At 36.4% G+C, this 19,398-nt stretch overlaps 2 protein-coding genes across 2 annotated transcripts in view; both read left to right on the top strand.

Annotated features, from left to right (window-relative positions):
* Positions 1-3,265, top strand: part of LOC107795012 (uncharacterized) — a 60,269-nt gene extending 57,004 nt beyond the window's left edge. Inside the window, 3 exon segments of the mRNA XM_075246298.1 lie at positions 61-242; positions 345-1,602; positions 1,604-3,265. Coding sequence (XP_075102399.1) covers positions 61-242; positions 345-1,602; positions 1,604-3,043 — 2,880 coding nt within the window. The 3' untranslated portion in view covers positions 3,044-3,265.
* Positions 3,266-14,371: 11,106 nt separating this feature from the next.
* Positions 14,372-18,408, top strand: LOC107795011 (uncharacterized). The gene is made up of 8 exons (XM_016617568.2): positions 14,372-14,577; positions 14,654-14,719; positions 14,819-14,878; positions 15,688-15,747; positions 15,826-15,891; positions 16,220-16,828; positions 17,641-17,712; positions 17,852-18,408. Exons 1-8 carry the CDS (start codon positions 14,464-14,466, stop codon positions 18,083-18,085), a joined length of 1,281 nt encoding a protein of 426 aa, XP_016473054.1. The 5' UTR covers positions 14,372-14,463; the 3' UTR covers positions 18,086-18,408.
* Positions 18,409-19,398: the final 990 nt, after the last annotated feature.

Raw genomic sequence — 19,398 nt, forward strand, 5'->3', positions numbered from 1 at the left:
ACTGCATTATTTTAGCTGATAGCTTGCAAGTTCACTTACAATATCATATCAATTTTGAAGGTCCGACTGGATGATACAAATTGGTCATTTCCTATTCAAATTGTTAAGGAGGACACAGTTCCTCTTGTCTTGAGGAGAAACGATGGCACGCGAAGATTTTTGAAGATGGAAATTCGTGGCTTTGAGGAGGGGTCACGTTTCATAGTTGTTTTTCGCCTTGGATCAACAAGGGGTCCAATTAGGTACCTAATTAACCTTGCTTTAGTTACGGTCGCAGGTCTGCTACTTCAAGCTTCTGATTAACTCCAATTCTATCTGGTTATTCTGCTATATATGCTTGATAGGATTGAGAACAGGACGAGGAGGATGGTCATTAGACTTCGTCAATCTGGATTTGGCAATGATGCATGGATCCAGTTACTGCCGCTTTCAACCACAAACTTTTCATGGGAGAATCCCTATGGCCAAAAACTTATTGATGCTGAGATTTATAGTGGCGATAGCTCTATGGTCTGGAAATTTGATTTGGAGAAGTCAGGATTCTGTTCTGAATGTGATGGATCAGGCTTGCTTTTCCATGTTATAGATATGGCTGATGTCAGGGTTGCTAGGTTTATTGACGAGGGAGCAGCACTATTAATTTCAAAAGAAGGGAACATGTCTCTTGCAGAAGTTGGAAATCTTGGCAGTTCTCACATACAGAACCAGATGCAGGAGAGTGGATCTCCTTTAGAAATTACAGTTGAGTTGGGTGCTATTGGGGTTTCTTTTGTGGACCATAGACCCAGAGAGCTATCCTATTTGTATCTGGACAGAGTCTTCATATCCTATTCTACGGGATTTGACGGTGGAACCACAAGCAGGTTTAAGCTTATATTGGGGTACTTGCAGCTTGACAATCAACTGCCTCTCACATTGATGCCTGTACTGCTGGCACCTGAACAAAACATTGATGTGCATCATCCAGTCTTCAAGATGACCTTTACAGTGCGCAATGAGAACATTGATGGTGTCCAGGTATACCCTTATGTTTATGTAAGGGTAACAGATAAATGCTGGAGGCTTAACATTCATGAGCCAATAATTTGGGCTTTTGTAGATTTCTACAACAATCTTCAACTAGATCGCCTACCAAACAGTTCTAGTGTCAGCCAGGTTGATCCTGAAATACGTGTAGACTTGATTGATATATCTGAACTAAGGCTGAAGGTTTCATTGGAGAGTGCACCTGCTCAGCGACCAGATGGGGTTCTAGGCGTTTGGGGCCCAGTGCTGTCGGCTGTTGGAAATGCCTTTAAAATACAGATCCATTTAAGGAAAGTGATCCGGAGAGACAGATTTATGAGAAAAAGCTCTGTCATTTCTGCAGTGGGAAATCGTATTTGGAGAGATTTAATTCATAACCCTCTGCACTTAATATTTTCAGTGGATGTATTGGGTGTGACAAGTTCAACTTTAGCCTCTCTCAGCAAAGGCTTTGCTCAACTATCAACAGATGGACAGTTTTTGCAGCTGCGTTCAAAGCAGGTATGGTCAAGAAGAATAACCGGAGTTGGTGAAGGGATCAGGCAAGGGACTGAAGCCCTAGCACAAGGTGTTGCATTTTGGAGTTTCTGGGGTAGTGACAAGGCCTGTGGAGAGTGCTAGACAAGATGGCCTTCTTGGCTTTGCCCATGGGCTTGGACGAGCTGTTGTGGGATTCGTTGCTCAACCAGTGAGTGGAGCATTGGACTTCTTTTCATTGACTGTCGATGGGATTGGTGCAAGTTGTTCTCGTTGCATAGAAATTCTTAGTAACAAGACCACCTTCCATAGGATAAGAAATCCCCGTGCTATTCATGCAGACAATATACTTAGAGATTACAGCGAGCGAGAAGCACTAGGTCAAGTGATACTACATCTTGCTGAAGAAAGCCGACATTTTGGTTGCACTGAACTTTTTAAAGAGCCTTCTAAATTTGCCTTGTCTGATTATTATGAAAATCACTTTATGGTTCCCTATCAGCGGATTGTTTTAGTGACTAATAAACGTGTAATGCTCCTCCAGTGTGTGTCTGCTGATAAGATGGACATGAAGCCCTGTAAAATCATGTGGGATGTACCTTGGGAAGAACTCATGGCACTTGAATTAGCAAAAGCTGGCTACCCTAGACCTTCTCACTTGATCATCCATATCAAAAAATTCCGAAGGTCTCAGAAGTTTGTCCGTGTAATAAAGTGCAACACTGAAGAAGAAACTGAGGTGCCTCAAGCTGTAAGAATCTGTTCGGTTGTGCGTAAAATATGGAAAGCACACCAAGCTGACGTGGCATGTCTGCAGCTAAAGGTTCCTTCAAGCCAGAGACATGTATCCTTTGCTTCAAATGATAATGATGGAAGAGATTCGTTTAGCCAGAAAAAGGCCATAATTGAATCAAGGGAGCTGGCTTCCTGGGGTGCTGTCTCTGATAGAAGAAAATTTGTTCATCATGCTATCACATTTTCCAAGGTATGGAGCAGTGAACGAGAGTTGAAAGGTCGTTGTACATTGTGCCGGAAGAATGTTTCAGAAGATGGTGGAATCTGTAGTATTTGGCGCCCTTCCTGTTTACCCGATGGGTACATCTCAATTGGGGATATTACTCGTGTTGGTTGTCACCCTCCTAATGTTTCAGCTGTATACCGTTATTCTGACAAGTTGTTCGCCCTCCCAGTCGGTTATGACCTGGTGTGGAGGAACTGCTCAGATGACTACACCAATCCCGTATCAATTTGGCATCCTCGTGCTCCTGAGGGCTTTGTATCTCCTGGATGTGTGGCTGTACCTGATTTTGCTGAGCCGGAACCAAATGCTGCATACTGTGTTGCAGAAACATTGGTTGAGGAGACAGTATTTGAAGAACAAAAGATCTGGTCAGCACCAGATTCATATCCCTGGGCATGTCATATCTACCAGGTGCGCAGTGATGCACTTCATTTTGTTGCTCTCAGGCAGCCCAGAGAAGAATCGGATTGGAAGCCAATGAGGGTTATCGATGACCCACAGCTTCACATTGAGCTCTAGGAAGTTCGATTATATTCCAGGTACTAACCCAATAAACAAAGCAGCTTTCTTGATTTTGCTTTCCCTTTTGGAGAAACGCTGGTTTGTGGCACTGCTTCCATCATAATTGTATCCATCTTAATTGAAAAGTTGTCTTGAGTAGTTTGTAAAGTCAGAACTGTGTATTCATGTACATAATTGTACCCTTGGGATCACAAATCAATGATATGTTACGGATCTTCCTAAGAGGCTGCTTTCCTCAATTTTGGAATGATAATTTCGAGAATTCAAAAGCTCCTTAAAAGCGTATGGTTATCTATGTTGTGGTCCTCATTTTTCATTGTTTCGTATGTTTATTGAAATTTATGATGGCTAAAAGTAGTCTATATTCTATAAGTATTATAAATATATTATATTATGGATGTTCATTACTCCGTTGTAAATAAGCTTCCTGAAGAAGTTTATCCATATGAGACTCCGCCGTAAATATGTTTATCTATTTAGTACTCTATTGGAAATAAGCCTCCTGAAGAAGCTTATCATTTTGGTACTCCGTTATGGATAAACATTACCCCCGGTAGAAGATTATCTATATCTAGTACAATAGCAGCTTGCAAACAGCTTACACAGCAGCTTACAGTAGCAGCTTACACATCTACTTCTTTTCTTCTATAAATAGAGGAGTTTTCAGTTCATTATGTACAGAAGTTTGAAGTTTGAATAATATATCAGTTTCTCTCTATACTTGTCTTTACTTTACAGTCTTTATTTTATAACACGTTATCAGCACGAGACTCTGCCATCTCGAGCAAATACTTTGAAAGTATCAGAGGTACGAACTTTCTTTTTCTAAATAATGTCAAATCTTTCTAAACTTGAATTTGTAGCCCTGAATATATCGGGAAAAAGCTACATATCTTGGGTGCTTGATGCCGAAATTCATCTTGATGCGATGGGTCTGGCAGACACCATTAAGGACAAAAATCAGGCATCAAATTAAGACCGTGCCAAAGCAATGATATATCTACGTCATCACCTTGATAAGGGCCTGAAAATCGAATATCTTACTATTAAAGATCCAGTCATACTGTGGAATAATTTGAAAGATAGATATGACCACCTGAAGATGGTCGTTCTTCCACAGACACGTTATGATTGGACTCATCTAAGGCTACAAGATTTCAAATCTATCAGTGAGTATAATTCTGCTATATTCAAAATTATTTCCCAATTGAAACTGTGGTGATAATATTACTGATCATGATATGTTGGAGAAAACTGTCACCACTTTTCATGCCTCGAATATGCTCCTGCAGCAGCAATATCGAGAGATGAGATTCAAAAAATATTCTGAACTTATCTCACATCTTCTTGTAGCTGAGCAACATAATGGGCTATTAATGAAAAATAATCAAAGCTGACCTACTGGTTCTTGTCTATTCCCTGAAGTGAATGAGACAAACTTCCATCAACCTAAGCGTGGAAGAGGGCGTGGCCCCAGTCATGGTCATGGCCGTGGTCGGGGAAGAAACTCTAATCATGGTAATAATAATGTACCAAAGAACCCTCCTCACCACCAACAGTGGAAAATGAAGGAACAAAAGCATGAAGCGGTGCAAACAGCAAAGCCAGAAAATGCATGCTATAGATGTGGTGGAAAAAGGCACTGGTCACGTACCTGTCGTACGCCAAAGCACCTGGTTGAGCTTTATCAAGCCTCCCTGAAGAAGACAGAGAAAAATGCTGAAGCAAATTTTATTTCTGAAGATAATTTAGACTTCATGCATTTGGATGTAGCTGATTACTTTGCACTCCCGGAAGGAGAAACAAGTCATGTGATCAGTGATGAATATGTAGAGATGTAAATATTTTAATTTTTGTTGTTTGTAGTAGATAGTATGGTTATGTAATTATTGTAAATAAAAGTTATGCTTTGATAATGATGTTTACTATCATACTTATTTTGTTTATGTCATTTTGAAAAATATGGATAATCCTCAAATTATGTTTGGATCAAAGACCAATCATGAAGATATTTGTGTAATTGATAGTGGAACAACTCATGCCATATTCAAAGATCAGAAATACTTTTCTTATTTGCATAAGGAAAAAGTAAATGTTTCAACAATTTCTGGTAATATAAGTTTAATTGAAGGCTCCGGAAGAACCACTATATTTCTGTCTAAGGGAACAAAATTTATTATAGACAATGCATTATTCTCCTCCAAGTCCCGAAGAAACTTGTTGAGTTTTATAGATTTTCGCCGAAATGGGTATCATGTTGAGATGACTGATGAAATGAATATGGAATATCTTTGTATTACAAAGAATGTTTCTGGCCAAAAGTGCATTGTAGAAAAGTTACCAACTTTATCTTCTGGCTTATACTATTCAAATATTAGTACAGTTGAAGCACACTATATCGTAAACCAGAAGTTTACTGATTCAAATATTTTCGTGCTTTGGCATGGCCGTTTGGGCTATCCTGGATCAATAATGATGAGACGAATTATTGAAAATTCGAGTGGGCATCCATTAAAAAACCTGAAGATTCTTACAAATAATGAATTTTCTTGTGATGCTTGTTATCAAGGCAAAATGATCACTAGACAATTACCAATGAAGGTTAGCATTGAATCCTCTGCCTTTTTAGAACGCATACATGAGGATATATGTGGACCTATTCACCCACCAAGTAGGCTGTTTAGATATTTTATGGCCCTAATAGATGCATCTTCAAGATGATCTCATGTCTACCTACTATCATCTCGCAACCTGGCGTTTGCAAATCTATTAGCCCAAATAATTCGATTAAGGGCACAATTCCCAGTTTATCCCATAAAGGCTATTCGCATTGATAATGCTGGAGAATTCTCATCTCAAGCTTTTGATGATTATTGTCTATCAGTTGGGATAACAATTGAACATCTTGTAGTTTATGTTCATACTCAAAATGGCCTTGCAGAGTCATTTATTAAACGCCTGCAATTGATAGCAAGACCACTACTTATGAAAATAAAATTGTCCACTATTGTTTGGGGCCATGCTATATTGCATGCAACATCACTTATCCGTCTTAGACCGACACATTATAATAAATATTCTCCGTCACAATTAGGTTTTGGTCATGAACCAGATATTGCCCATCTACAAATTTTTGGATGTGTTGTATATGTGACAGTAGCACCACCACAACGCAGTAAGATGGGCCCACAGAGAAGGTTATGAATATATGTTGAGTTTGAATCACCCTCTATTATTCACTATCTTGAACCATTGACGTGAGATTTATTTACTGCTCGATTTGCAGATTGTCGGTTTGATGAAATAAATTTTCCACAATTAGGGGGAGAGATAAAGGAAATTAAAAGAGAAATTGTGTTGAAAGTTTCATCGTTATCTTATTTTGATCCACGTACCCCTATATGTAATCAGGGGGTCCAGAAGATCATCAATTTACAAAATATAGCAAATCAAATGCTAGACGCATTTACTGATTTGAATAGGATAACTAAGTCACATATCCCTACAGAGAATGTGCCTATCTGAATTGATGTCCTAGCAGGACCATCTACTAGCTTGAGAGCTAGTGAACCTAAAGCACGCCTGAAGCGTGGTAGGCCTTTGGGTTCTAAGGATCGAAATCCTCGAAAAAGAAAATCGACAAATGATAACGATACTATGAAAGGATCTCCTGAAGAGACCCAAGATCTGATTAGTTCTGAGATTCCTGAAAAAATCACCGAACCCAAGACTCAAGTGAGCAAGGAACTTTTAATAAGTTCTACTGGTGATGGGATTAATTTAAATCGATCTGAAATAGTGGTGGATAATATTTTTGCTTATAATGTTGCACTTAACATTATGCAAGATAGTGAGGATTTTGAACCCCGATCTGTCGAAGAATGTCGACAAAGATCTGATTGGCCAAAATGGCAAGGGAAAATTCAATCAGAATGAACGCAATTGCTAAAAGAGAGGTTTTTGGACCAGTAGTCCAAACACCTGCTGGTATAAAACAAGTTGGTCATAAATGAGTTTTTGTGCGAAAAAGGAATGACAAAAATGAAGTTGAAAGGTACAAGGCTCGCCTTGTCGCACAAGGATTCTCACAACGACCTGGAGTCGATTATGAAGAAACATATTCACCCGTTATGGATGCCATAACATTTCGATATCTCATCAGTTTAGCCTTACGTGAAAGGCTTGAAATACATCTAATGGATATGGTTACAACTTATCTATACGGGTCACTTGATAATGAGATTTACATGAAAATCCCTGAAGGATTTAAAATGCCTGAAGCATATTCAAAATCTCGGGAAATGTACTCAATCAGATTACAAAGATCTTTATACGGTTTAAAGCAATCTGGGAGCATGTGGTATAATCGCCTCAGTGAATATTTGCTGAAAGAGGGTTACATAAATGATGTTATTTGTCCATGTATTTTTATAAAGAAAATGGCATCCGAATTTGTTATACTTGTTGTTTATGTTGATGACATAAATCTTGTTGGAACTCTAGAAGAGCTCCAAAAGGCAATTGAATATCTTAAGAAATAATTTGAGATGAAAGATCTTGGAAAGACAAAACTTTGTCTTGGTCTGCAAATTGAACATTTAGCAGACGGGATCTTTATCCATCAATCTGCCTATACAGAAAGGGTCTTAAAATGCTTTTACATGGACAAAGCGCACCCATTGAGTACACCAATGGTTGTTCGATCACTTGAAGTGAATAAGGACCCGTTCCGACCTCCAAAAAAGGAAAAAGGAACTCCTTGGTCATGAAATACCATATCTAAGTGCAATTGGTGCACTTATGTATCTTGCTAATGCTACAAGACCTGACATAGCATTTTTTGTTAATTTACTAGCAAAATATAGCTCTTCTCCTACAAAGAGACATTGGAATGAGATTAAGCATATTTTGCGATATTTAAAGGGAACTTTTGATATGTGTTTGTTTTATTTTAACAAAGATAGTGCAGATCTTATTGGTTATGCAGATGCAGGTTATTTATCTGATCCCCATAAAGCTCGATCTCAAACCGGGTACGTGTTTACATGTGGAGGTATTGTCATATCATGGCGCTCCACAAAATAATCTGTTGTTACTACTTCTTCAAATCATGCTGAGATAATAATTATTTATGAAGCAAGTAGGGAATGCGTATGGTTGAGATCAGTGATTCATTTTATTCAAGAAAAATATGGTTTTGAATGTGATAAAAGATCCACAATTTTATATGAAGACAATGTTGCATGTATAGCCCAATTGAAGAGAGGATTTATAAAATGAGATAGAACGAAGTACATTTCACCAAAATTATTCAACACACACGATCTTCAGAAAAATAGTGACATTGATGTGCAACAAATCCGTTTAAGTGACAATCCGACAGATTTATTCACTAAATCTTTGCCAACTTCAACTTTTGAGAAGATGGTATACAAGATTGGAATGCGAAGACTCAAATATTTGAAACAAGGTTTTCATGAGGGGGAGTAAAATACGCGATGTACTCTTTTTTCCTTACTAAGGTTTTTTCCCACAGGATTTTCCTTATAAGGTTTTTTTGATGAGGCAGCTAGCAATGCGTTTTACTAAATATGTGTACTTTTTTTCCTTTATTAGAAATTTTTTTCACGGAGTTTTTCCTAGTAAGGTTTTAATAAGGCACATTATCTTTTAATGAACATCCAAGGGGGAGTGTCATAAATATATTATATTATGGATGTTCATTTACTCCGTTGTAAATAAGCTTGCTGAAGACGTTTATCCATATGATACTTCGTCGAAAATATGTTTATCTATTTAATACTCTATTGGAAATAAGCCTCCTGAAGAAGCTTATCATTTTGGTACTCCGTTATGGATAAACATTACCCTCGGTAGAAGATTATCTATATCTGGTACAATAGTAGCTTATACAACAACTTGCAGTAGCAGCTTACACAGCAGCTTGTAGTAGCAGCTTACAAGCAGCTTACACAGCAGCTTGCAATAGCAGCTTGCAGTAGCAGCTTACACAACAGATTCCTTTCTTCTATAAATAGAGGAGTTTTCAATTCATTATGTAAAGAAATTTGAAATTTGAATAATATATCAGTTTCTCTCTATACTTGTCTTTACTTTACTGACTTTATTTTATAACAATAAGGTATTTATTTTGCCATATCTGTACCTTTTTAAAAGAAAATAGAATTTCCCAGGCTTCCTGGGGTGTTGTATTTATTTTCAAAAGATAGGAGGGGGATGTGAGCCTTACCTCCAAGGATTACAACACACTAATATATATCCAACATAGATTGTTACATTAGTTTGCGCATCTGTTAAAGTACAAGACATTTACTACTTTGCTAACAAAAAAATTTGCTTTGTCATACTTAAGCCTAACACTAGGCTTCTGGTGTTTGTCAAGCACAAAAGAACCTTTAGTTTCTTTTGGGAGTTGTTAGAAAGAAAGGTATACTTTTGCTTCAGAGTTAGTAGTCGCCAATTTTGCTAGAGAATCTGCTACTTCATTTGCCTCCCTGAAGCAATGCACATGGCTAATATTGGCTTGGTTCATTATATGTGAAGTATCCTTTATGATCTTCTTCAACCTATAGTTGTTGGTATCACCCTCCTTTGAGCATATTCATCACCAGCATTGACTCCAATTCAATTGTGAAGTCTGAGAACCTATTTTGTACACACCAATTAATGCCAAACATAGCAGCTTGAGCCTCTGCCATGTTATTGCTGCTGCATTTTGAAGGAATTGAGAAGGCCATAATGAGATCTCCTTGGTCGTTTCTCACTACTTCTCCTAATCTCGCTTTTCCATTACTATGAATAAAGCTTCCATCGGTGTTTACTTTAATGGCTCCCTGTTTAGGTTTATTCCGGCATACTGAGATAGCCTTAGGAATAAGTTGAAGTTTCATCATGTTGTCACAAAAGTTGACCCAAGGCAATGTTAGCTTGCATTTTGGGAAAGCTCTATTGATTGCAACTTGAGTATTCCATTAAATCTGTTGCTTCATCTTGTAGTAGTTGAACCTCTTTTTATCACCATATTTGCAAGAACATCTACTCTTCCACATCTCCCAACATATTATAATAGGGATGATTTGGAGAGCAAGTTTGTGAAGAGCATTCTTGGATTTCTGTAGCCACCAATGATTTATTAATCCTCTAATTGGCAATTGCATAGGAATGATTCCCAGAGGGGATCCTATAGCTTTATCTAACTGCATCACTCTCAACAAAAACATGTTGCATAGTCTCTTTTTCTGGGTTAGTGCAGTAGTTACAATTAGAAATAATGTTCTTCCAAAATTAAGGATAATATCATCAAAAGGAAGTTTAGATAAGCACAATCTCCATGTTAGGAAAGAAATTTTAAAAGGAATGCTAGAGTACCATACCTTTGTAAGGAATTGATCTTTCTTCTTTGTGTCTCTGAACAGATGTAAAGTTGTCTGGTTAGAATACTTATCATTATCAGTAAGATCCCAAAAAGTTTGGTCAGGCAGATCATGCCTACCAATGTTGATATTTTCTATATGGTGAATGAGCTCCTGTGGAAACAAATCTTTGAGCCTTTAGATATTCCAGTTGCCATCTTGAATAAAATTTTTAATAAGGATTTTGGAGCTTTTGTTGGCATTTGGAAATAAGGAAGCTAAAGGTCCCTTTCCAGTCCAATTATCCCACCGTATACTTGAGTTTCCAGAGTTGATATGCCAAATAATGTGAGGTTCAGCCTTGTCTCTGACTTGAATCATCTTCTGCCATGAGTGAGAATTACCAGATACATTGTGTTTAATCAATGGATGGACTCTAGCACAATATTTCTGGTTCATGAAAGTAGCCCACAGAGAAGGGATAGTTCTAAACCTCCACCGTCTTTTGGTGGCTAAAGTATTGACAATATCTTGCATTCTTCTAATCCCAATCCCACCTATAAGGTAGTGTAAAAGTATATGGCTAAAAGTAGTCTATATTCTATAAGGTATTTATTTTGCCGTATGTGTACCTCGTTTATATTCTATAAGGTATTTATTTTGCCGTATGTGTACCTCGTTTATATTCTATAAGGTATTTATTATGCCGTATGTGTACCTCGTTTATACATGCGTTAGCATTATTAAATGTAGAAATTTTCTTATTTTATGAATAGATAGACTGAAATTTTCTTAACGCTTTGGAATGGAGATATTCAGCTTTCGTAACAAATAGACTGAAAGCATGAGAGATGTTTACGCTAATAAGGCAGCAAATCTCTGAGCAACAGATCTTTCAAGTCTTCTGATTTATCGAATAGGCTTCAGACTAGGAAAGGTACTCAATAACCCAAAAAGAAGTCTGCATTCTAATAATCTTTATTCTCAAAGACATGAAAGAATTACACAAATGTCAAGAGCTAAACACAGTGGAGGGTCTGGTCTATATGTTCATCTTAATGTATTAACTTTCCTCGTCAATTATTTGACACCTCTGTCGAGAATATTTTCACATCGTAATATATTCACTTATATCCTTAACGAACGATGTCGAGAGTATTGGCGTTGAGAAGATATACTTCTAAAAAATGGGAAGCTTCTTTCTTTATATTGAAAACAAAAGGAGAAAATCCTTAGTATACGTGCTAGAATATGCTCATGACGCCTTATATTTTGTAGTTTGACAAAGTCAGCATCACTTATTTGCATATCCTAATCTACATCTTCAATCTCGGTAATTATTACCTTTAAATTTTTTACCTTCGCTTTAGTTGACAAGTTGATTTTATGACTTGGAATGGTCCCGACGGAGAGCCTGAGAATCAATAAAAGTTATAATTCGGATTATAATAATGAGTTGAAATTTATTGTACAAGTTTATTTGGTGCTCTCTGTTTCTTCGTTAATTTGTAAATAAAAATGGATATAGTTTTGCTATGCTTGCATTCAGATGTCTTAATTCTTGTCAAGAGAATTCTGAACATGCCCTAATTTTCTTTAAGCTTATGATTCTTGATTGTCCACATCACCGGATTGTAAAGGAATATCATTTCTCAAGTAACATCTTTTAGTTTGCAAATTAGTAAATTTTTTTTTTAGTTGTCTTCAATGAACCTTTGGTTTTTCCTTTTTGGGACGTGTCTATGACTTGTCACGCATTTTCTTTTTCCAAACCTACCAGATGGTTTTTTTTTTTTTTTTTTTTTTTGATCAGAACGATATGTTTCACAATATATTACAATTTTTTCAAAACTTTATGGTAACTTTCTTAACCTTAGTAAATTGGGAACAAATCTGCATACTCACTTTACAACTTTTGCAAGAATTTTCTTCTATTGATGATTTTTCATATGATTCTTTACATTCAAACACTGCACTTGCATAATGAACATAACTCTCATTTGGAAAGATCCAAACCTGAAGCTTCTCGCTATTTTGAGACTCAGACTATAATCATATGTCACCACAAATTGACGCTTGTATGAAATTTGGATACATCGAAATGGGTTGAGTTAACTCCTGACATTTTTGAGATGCCGCTAATAACCAACGAACAACTGTTTTTCCTTTGTGTGAATGCAATCGGTAAAGTATAACTTGGCTATTAGAACATATATGAATAGAACTTATGACGGGCAACATATCACGACCTATTTTTTTTTTCAAAATTTATACTAAACAATGTATTATAACCCAATCTGCTAAACTCAAACTCATTTTTTTATTTGTTAACTATTTTCATAATTAAATAATTATCTATTCATATAAATACCTTTTTTAGAAGGGGAGCCTTGGCGTAACTGGTAAAGTTATTGTCATGTGATCAGGAAGTCATGGATTCAAGCTGTGAAAACAGCCTCTTGCAGAAATGCAAGGTAAGACTGCGTATAATAGACCTGCGCATAGCGGGAGCTAGGGGTGTACATAGGTCGGGTTGGTTCGGATTTTTCAATTATCAAACCAAACCAACAAAGTCGGATTTTTCAATCTCGGTTTTTCTCGAATTTTTTGGGTTTTCGGGTTTTTTTCCGGTAAAGTCTTCATAGCATAAAATATGTAACTTGTGCTCCAAATATTTCTTAAGTCCTAGTAAAATACAACTATATAATGTGTTTTCCAAGAAACTAACATAATAATATGAGATAATTAAGTCATAGCATTATACTAAAATATTCAATAACAAAGATAAAATAATAAAATTACATAAAACAAATATTGCTAATTAATAAGCTATAATAAAAATTAACATTATCTAAAAATACTATATAGGTCATGCTAAAATAAGTATAGCTAATACGTACTAATATTAATTACATAACTAAACACTAAAGAAAAAGATAAACTAAGTTATGCATTTTCATTATAAACCAATATAAAACTAAAATAATTATCCAACATTATCGTCATCCCTAGTATTGAATTGAATTTCTTTTGTTAGCATTAGTATTGATTTGAACTTTGTTTGAGTTACTACATTTATGGGCTATAAAATTTATTTACCATTCAAGAATGTTAAGTTTAAATTTGAAATAATATGCTAAAAGATAAAACTGTGAAAAATTTTAAGAAATATTTATAAATTACATTACAATAAATATTTGTATGTATAAAATATTTTTAAAAATTATATAAATGTACTATCGGGTTGGTTTGGTTTCGATTTGACTTTTTTAGTTAAAACCAAATCAAACCAATTATGGTCGGATTTTATTTTCCAATACCAAACCAAATCAAACCAAACCACATCGGGTTTTTTTTTTCCGGTTTGACTCGGATTATCGATTTGGTGCGATTTATTGGTTTTCTTTGTACACCCCTAGCGGGAGCTTAGTGCACCAGACTGTCTTTTTTTTGTTTGTTTTATAAATACCTTTTTTCTCACAGAGAGAGTGAACGAACACGAACCGGACCAACATTTGTATTTTTTAACAAAGTTATCTTATGAGTCGCAATTTAGATAGTCCAAATTAACTTTTAACTTCTAAATGATTTAATTTATTTTGTGCCAAACTGCTATCAATGAATTTGTTTTTACGCGTAAGTTTAATTCACTTTCCTTTTCCGCTTCCATGATTCTCTATGTAATATAATAACCTAAAATAAATCTTGAGATATTGCTAAATATATTTCTTATATTATCAACCAAATGAAACATGACAAATGGCTGGCCGTTATTCGTGTGTTGAGATATTGTTGGTTGACTTTCTTACGTTTAAGTCAAACAACTTGCTCCATTTAGTCATTTAAGTCCCTACTGTCGGCAAAACATTATCAAAAGAACCTCAAACTTCAAAATATTCACATAATGCCATTACCCGCCTATCCCAACTTCATTCAACTGCTATTATTAAACACAATTTCAACACAATCAGATCACACTACCAGTCTCTCTCAAAAAACTCTCCCAAAAAAGGAGGAAAAAAACAGTTGTTGATTTGATCAGCAATGGAAGGATTAGTAAAAGGGTTGTTGAACGTGGCTTTGGGCAATGATGAAAATGATGATAGGAACAATCAATCTCGTGATCGTGATGAACGGTCAAGATCTACTTGGGCACAAGTTAGCACTCATCATTCCCACTTTAAAAAGCTTCCTTTTTCCTATATGTGCTAATGGGGTATGCTAATATGTGCAGGTGGTGTCAGGGGATCAAGAAGATGATGGGATTAGCAGTGATCGTAGACATGGATATAATAGAGAGGTTTTTAATTAATTAAATAAATAAGTGTTGACTTTGAGTTTAAAGTTTTGGTCTTTTTTAACTCTTTTATTATTATTCGAATTTTTAAATTTTTGGTAGGAAGAGAGAAATGAGGGCTGGAAATCAAGTGAATCGAGGCCTCACAAGACGCCCCAAAAGGTGCATACGATTATTCTTTTTGATTGATGGGTTCTTATAAGTTTTATCAGTGTCTTTTGAGATTCTATGGTGTAATTGTAATGAACACGAGACCCAATTATGGAATTTTATGCTTTTTCTTTACTTCTTTTTCTGTTTTAGAGTAGCTTTTGTGGTCAAATTATAGTTCATTATTAAAGTTTGAATCCTTACAGCAATGATGTGTCAATAGTGTCTGATCTGTTTTATGATTGGAGTTTCTTGCTTTATGAATTAACCCAAATGTAGTGGAACGAGAAGGACCAAATAGAGTGAATTAGATATAGAGGACTCGTATAGTTTTTTCCAACTAGTTTGAGATCTAGACAAGGTTGCTGTTGTTGTTGCTGCTGTTGTTTTAGTTGTATCACAAGAATTCATTTGGTGGAGTGGGAGAGGATGTGGAGGAAAAGAGGGGTTGTTTTCCTAACTTGTTTGTGTAAAGAAGGTGCAGTGCTGCTTGTACAATTGATTTATCCAATTTGAGAGGACAAGAATGTAAACACCAATTGATAAGAAAAAACTGTTGGAGTGGTACTGCATCAGCATGTGGTGCAAGTTTTTAACCAATTAATTTTAACTTGGTTGGAGGGCAACAAAATTTGACCTTAATTATTTCATATGGAAATTATTTTTAAAATAAAAGGACATGTCTTGTATAGGATCTCAAGTGGATTGAAGAGATAAGTATAATCATATCACAGGTGTGAAATACTTATGTAGTCAGTGTGAAGTAGCATGTTGTTTTCTGTTTGAATGGTCACTGTTCTCAGCCATCTCAAAAAATGCAGGCTTCACCTCAGGGGTACGAAAGAAATGACGATGAGAGGCAAGATAATTTCAATCAAAAGGTTGGCCTTGCTCAAGTATCATATCTATTTTGATCTTCCTCATGAAGTTATCCTCATGTTTTACTGGTATTCCTGCAGGCGGATGAGAGCAACAATGACGGCTGGGAGACAGTCCGGAAAAAGCCTACTAAACGGCATCAAAAGGTTATTATTTCCCAACTTAGTGAACTAGTTTTACTGTCTAAACAACAGACAAGGAGTAGATGTCTTTCCACAATACAAGCTTTGGTTTCTTGTTACTGACTAAAAGATGCGGAGGAAAATTGTATTAGTATATATAGACCTAAAAGACCAAGGGAACTGAAATTTATACTTCTCTCGGATGAGTTAAATCAGATGAAAGAAACAGATAGAGCAACTTGTCATTTCTTCAAGCTTTTCGGTTGTGCATTTTTTGGGAGTTTTCTGTTTCTCAAGATCATCTCATCTTAAAATTTGTCATCATATGGAAATTGTAAACATGCTGTAACAGGTTAAAATGGATAACCGGGACAATTACAAAAAGCCCGTTGATGAGCAAGAATATTCCAATGAGGTTGAATATGGAGTTGACATGGAACCCTCCGACGAAGAGCTTTCAGATTTATCGAGAGCATGCAACAAGCTCTGGGAACTTGATCTTAACCGCTTAGTTCCAGGAAAAGATTACCAGATCGATTGTGGTGAAGGAAAGAAGGTTTACCAAAAGGAAGATATGGCCGAAGGATGTTTATTTTCCTGGTTGAGTGACGATGTATTTAACAAGCCTACTTATTCTCGTTTCTGTTCCCTTTTAGATAATTATAATCCGCACCAGGGTTGTAAGGAGAATGTAACACCTCAAGAGAAGCAAGAACAAACAGCATTTATAGAAGAGATCAGTAGAACTGCGCCAATTAAATATCTGCACAAGTATCTATCATTGAAACGCGTAGTTTCTGGTGATTATGAAGAGTTTAAGAGAATGATGACTCATCTCTGGTTCGACCTTTATAGTCGAGGTGGTACATCTGCTAGCTCTTCAGCTTTTGAACATGTCTTTGTCGGAGAGATAAAGGAGCGTGGGGAAAAATCAGTTTCTGGATTTCACAACTGGCTTCAGGTGCACTTCCTTCTTTTCTACTACTTGGTTCCTTTACATTTATTCTCTATTGTATACAAGATTTTCAGATGCAAAGGGACAAATAATTTGAATTGATAGATTATGCATATCTCATTAACTCCAACTAGTAGTAGTTGAAATTAGCAAGCAACTTTATCTGTTTGCTGACTTATATTGGCAAGTTCTAGTTCTTGAGTAAGGTTAGAATTAGTTTTTGGAAATCATCTTTAACTTTCAGAGTGAAAGAGAGCTATTAAGATACTCAAGAATATAGCTCTGTTATCTGGGAGTTAGACCAAATAGATTAAAACTGCTGAATCTGAATACAAAATGGAGAATTGAAGAGCCATACTCAAATGAGTTACCTTTTGCACTCTTCAGTAGCTGGATTTTATTTTGTGTATATACGACATTACTCTTCCCTTATACTTAAAATTAATTTTGAAATTGCAAAAGTTAATGTGCATTTTCAAATTTATTCAGGACAACAACTCGCCTAATCACCAATAGCAACAACAACAACAACAACAAACCCAGTGTGGCTCCATAGGTAGGGTATGGGGAGGGTAGTGTGTACGCAGACCTTACCCCTACCTTGTGAAGGTAGAAAGGCTGTTTCCGATAGACCCTCGGCTCAAGAAAAGCATATAAATACTCGCCAGTCACCGTTCAATAGATTTCATAACTTCTACCAATTTTCCTTAGTATATGTGCTTTTTACCATAAACTGCATTGTGAGTGCAGAATTTCTGACTTATAGAAGGGAAATTAACGAGCTTTTATATTCTTCTTATACATTTTGTTGTTTGCAGTTCTATTTAGAGGAAGCTAAGGGCAGTGTTGACTATCAAGGATATATCTTCCCCCGAAGGCGCGGAGAGATTGTAAGTCATACTACTATTAATTTGGGTCCTAGAGGCTGATGTTTAGGGGTTCTAAATATAGTATGTCTACTTTAGTTTTTCCTATATCTATTTGTATTCATTCAGCATGTTAACTCTTTTGCCTTACTTCCAAATGCAGCCTGACTCAGAGACTCAACTACTGACCATACAGTTTGAATGGAACGGCGTCCTAAAATCTGTGTCAAGCAGTTTGATTGGAGTTAGCCCTGAATTTGAAGTTGCCATCTACACTCTATGCTTCTTTGTTGGAGGGGAAGAGAACCATGTTGAGATTGGTCCATATCCTGTTAATATTAAATGCTATCGTTTGGGAGATAACATTGGATCTGCTTTTCCTGTGGCTGAGTGTTGAATGCCACACATCATTTCTGTGATTTCTCATGTGAAAAAGGATTACTCTCCTAGCTGCAGAAACCTCCACTATAAGCAGCAAAAACGATTGACTACAATTGTGGTATTACTGGACCATATATGTTTGTGAAGTATTAACTTTTATTTAAGAAATACTCTTGTCTGGTATCACCCGTGTGTATTTATTGCTGTTATATTCCCACTGCTGCTCAGTGCACTAAATTCCCGCTATGTGCGGGTGAAATGAAAATGCTGAATATTTTTCTCTTAGTTAAAGCTAATATAAAGATTGTTGCTGCTCGGCAATGACCACTCGGTTTGTTATATGCTTCTTTCAATTGAGCTAAAACTTCTTGGATCTCCCACAAGAGTGTTCTATCCAAAATCAACCCTTAACCCGGCACCTTCTTCACCCAAAACATCCCCCCCCCCCCCCCACAAAACCAACCTTCCACCACATTCCTATCCTTCTCCAATGGAGACTAGAGAGACTAAAGGGAATAGTTATGCGCAGCCTCAAATATGTAAAAAGTTTGATTCTGCTCTTTTGTGGCATATTTAATAGGGAATGATCCGAACAACCAACCTTATAAATACCAGGTTGAATAAATGAGATTCCTCCCCTATTAACTATAGGACTCAAGTTTGAGCTCTGAATAATGGAGAAACTCTTAGAGAACGCTTCCTATTTACTAGGCCCTATGTGAAGCATTAGGAAGAAGAAAAAAGGATGAATACATTCGTGGACCCTTAAACTTGCCCCTTTTTCTCAATTAGACACTTAAACTAAAGCTTGTTCCTATTGAACACTTCAACTATGTTGAACGTGTGTCAACTGAACACATATTTTACATTTCTAAACTAGGTTCAGTGCGTGAGTTTCACTCGCTACGAAATAGCAAATTCGACCAATGAGTAAAAGCCACGTCAAAATGAAACAAAGAAAAAAAAAATCAAATACCTTCACTGGCAAAAAAAGAACATTGACGAAAAGAGAAACACGACCGGCCTAAATAATGTTTTCTTCGTTACCAAATCCAAAATTGATGAAAAATGTTTTCTTCATTACAAATCTGCTGGACAAATGCTACTAGAGCCGTCAATATGGGCTTGGCCCAGTCCAGGCCGTGATTTAGCAGGATTGGGCTAGAATTTTTGGAGCCCATTTAAAAATGAGGCTGTTAAGCTCCGCCCGAGTAAGCCCGTGAGGCATGATTGAGGCTGGGCTGGGCTGGGCCGGGCCGGGCCGGGCCGTGAGTCTAATAAAAATATTTATTTAAAATATAAAAAGTATATTGCCTCTAGCGATGTAAA

Source organism: Nicotiana tabacum, chromosome 23 (genome assembly GCF_000715075.1).
Source record: "Nicotiana tabacum cultivar K326 chromosome 23, ASM71507v2, whole genome shotgun sequence".
In the NCBI taxonomy this organism is placed as follows: domain Eukaryota; kingdom Viridiplantae; phylum Streptophyta; class Magnoliopsida; order Solanales; family Solanaceae; genus Nicotiana; species Nicotiana tabacum.

Bases quoted from the DNA above. Each gene is read 5' to 3' on its own strand.
- LOC107795011 (XM_016617568.2), top strand. From the start codon at position 14,464: ATGGAAGGATTAGTAAAAGGGTTGTTGAACGTGGCTTTGGGCAATGAT. The intron at 14,578-14,653 runs GTTAGCACTCAT...TAATATGTGCAG, and splicing joins CAAGATCTACTTGGGCACAA to GTGGTGTCAGGGGATCAAGA. The intron at 16,829-17,640 runs GTGCACTTCCTT...TGTTGTTTGCAG, and splicing joins GATTTCACAACTGGCTTCAG to TTCTATTTAGAGGAAGCTAA.